This window comes from Olea europaea, chromosome 2 (assembly GCF_002742605.1).
Source record: "Olea europaea var. sylvestris chromosome 2, O_europaea_v1, whole genome shotgun sequence".
In the NCBI taxonomy this organism is placed as follows: domain Eukaryota; kingdom Viridiplantae; phylum Streptophyta; class Magnoliopsida; order Lamiales; family Oleaceae; genus Olea; species Olea europaea.
The window spans coordinates 21868775-21869743 of NC_036238.1; the positions used below are offsets into that span (position 1 = coordinate 21868775).

General features: G+C 40.4%; 1 protein-coding gene across 1 annotated transcript in view; it reads right to left on the reverse strand.

The window, feature by feature from the left end:
• LOC111373759 (proline-rich receptor-like protein kinase PERK1) overlaps nucleotides 1–969 on the reverse strand; it is a 7743-nt gene that overhangs the window by 4082 nt on the left and 2692 nt on the right. The window contains exons 2-3 of the mRNA XM_022996324.1: nucleotides 535–624; nucleotides 5–435 (exon numbers count right to left, since the gene is read on the reverse strand). Coding sequence (XP_022852092.1) covers nucleotides 5–435; nucleotides 535–624 — 521 coding nt within the window. The remainder of the gene's footprint in view (nucleotides 1–4; nucleotides 436–534; nucleotides 625–969) is intronic.

The following is a 969-nucleotide window of genomic DNA, read 5'->3' on the forward strand; positions in this document are numbered from 1 at the left end:
ATACTAGATGCTTGTGATGAACACGACTTATGGTTTCAACCTCCGCCTGAAATTCACGCTCCCCTTGACCACTACCAGCTTTTAGCTGTTTAATCGCAACCTCTTTCCCATCACGAAGTATTCCCTTGTGCACATATCCAAAGCCACCTTGACCAAGGAGGTTGGTGCTGGAGAAACCATTTGTAGCAAGAGCTAGCTCTTCATATGTGAATGTAGTTATTGAGAAACCCAAACAAGTATTAGTGCTTTGTTGTGGAACAGTCTCCTCACAGCTCAAGCCGCTATCTATAGAAGGTGGTGGGGGCGGGTTAGAACCGTCCATCGAAGGCAGCTGGTGATGCGACAATATGCTAGGTTTTGGCAGCATTCCACCCATGTTGCCAGACAGCGGTGGAGAAATCTGTTGCCGGTGATGGTGCGGACCACCGAAAGAATCTATAAAAGAAAAATGCATGTATGAATTGCATTTATGCAATCAATATAAAACTGAGCAAAAGAATGTCTTGGTGATTGAAAGAGAGAGTTCACACTAACAATGGATATGAATTTCACAGTTTAGATCATTCATGAATGGACTTGGATTACTTGTACAATCTTGAATTGAAGTGTCTTTGACTCGAGGCCCTTCACAATATTGTTGGAAAAACTTAATTTGATCAGTGCCATGCAATATACCAGCGATTACCAAATGGATCTTAAAATAAATATGTAACCTTTCCCATCGTACTAATCATCACTAGCCTCATCTTTGACACCTTATAAACTAAACATGTCAGTTTGAGACTCGGTTAAGAGGTGAAATCTTGGTGTAGCATCAATTCGCTTGGAGAGAAGATTCTTTTGTTGTCATATATAATTTCAACAACAGCAGAAAAACTCCTTCACTGAGGTGGCTAGGTGGACTCAAAATACTTCAGTTCAACTATTAGAATGCAATCAAAGCCTCCTCAATTAACACAATATAAAATA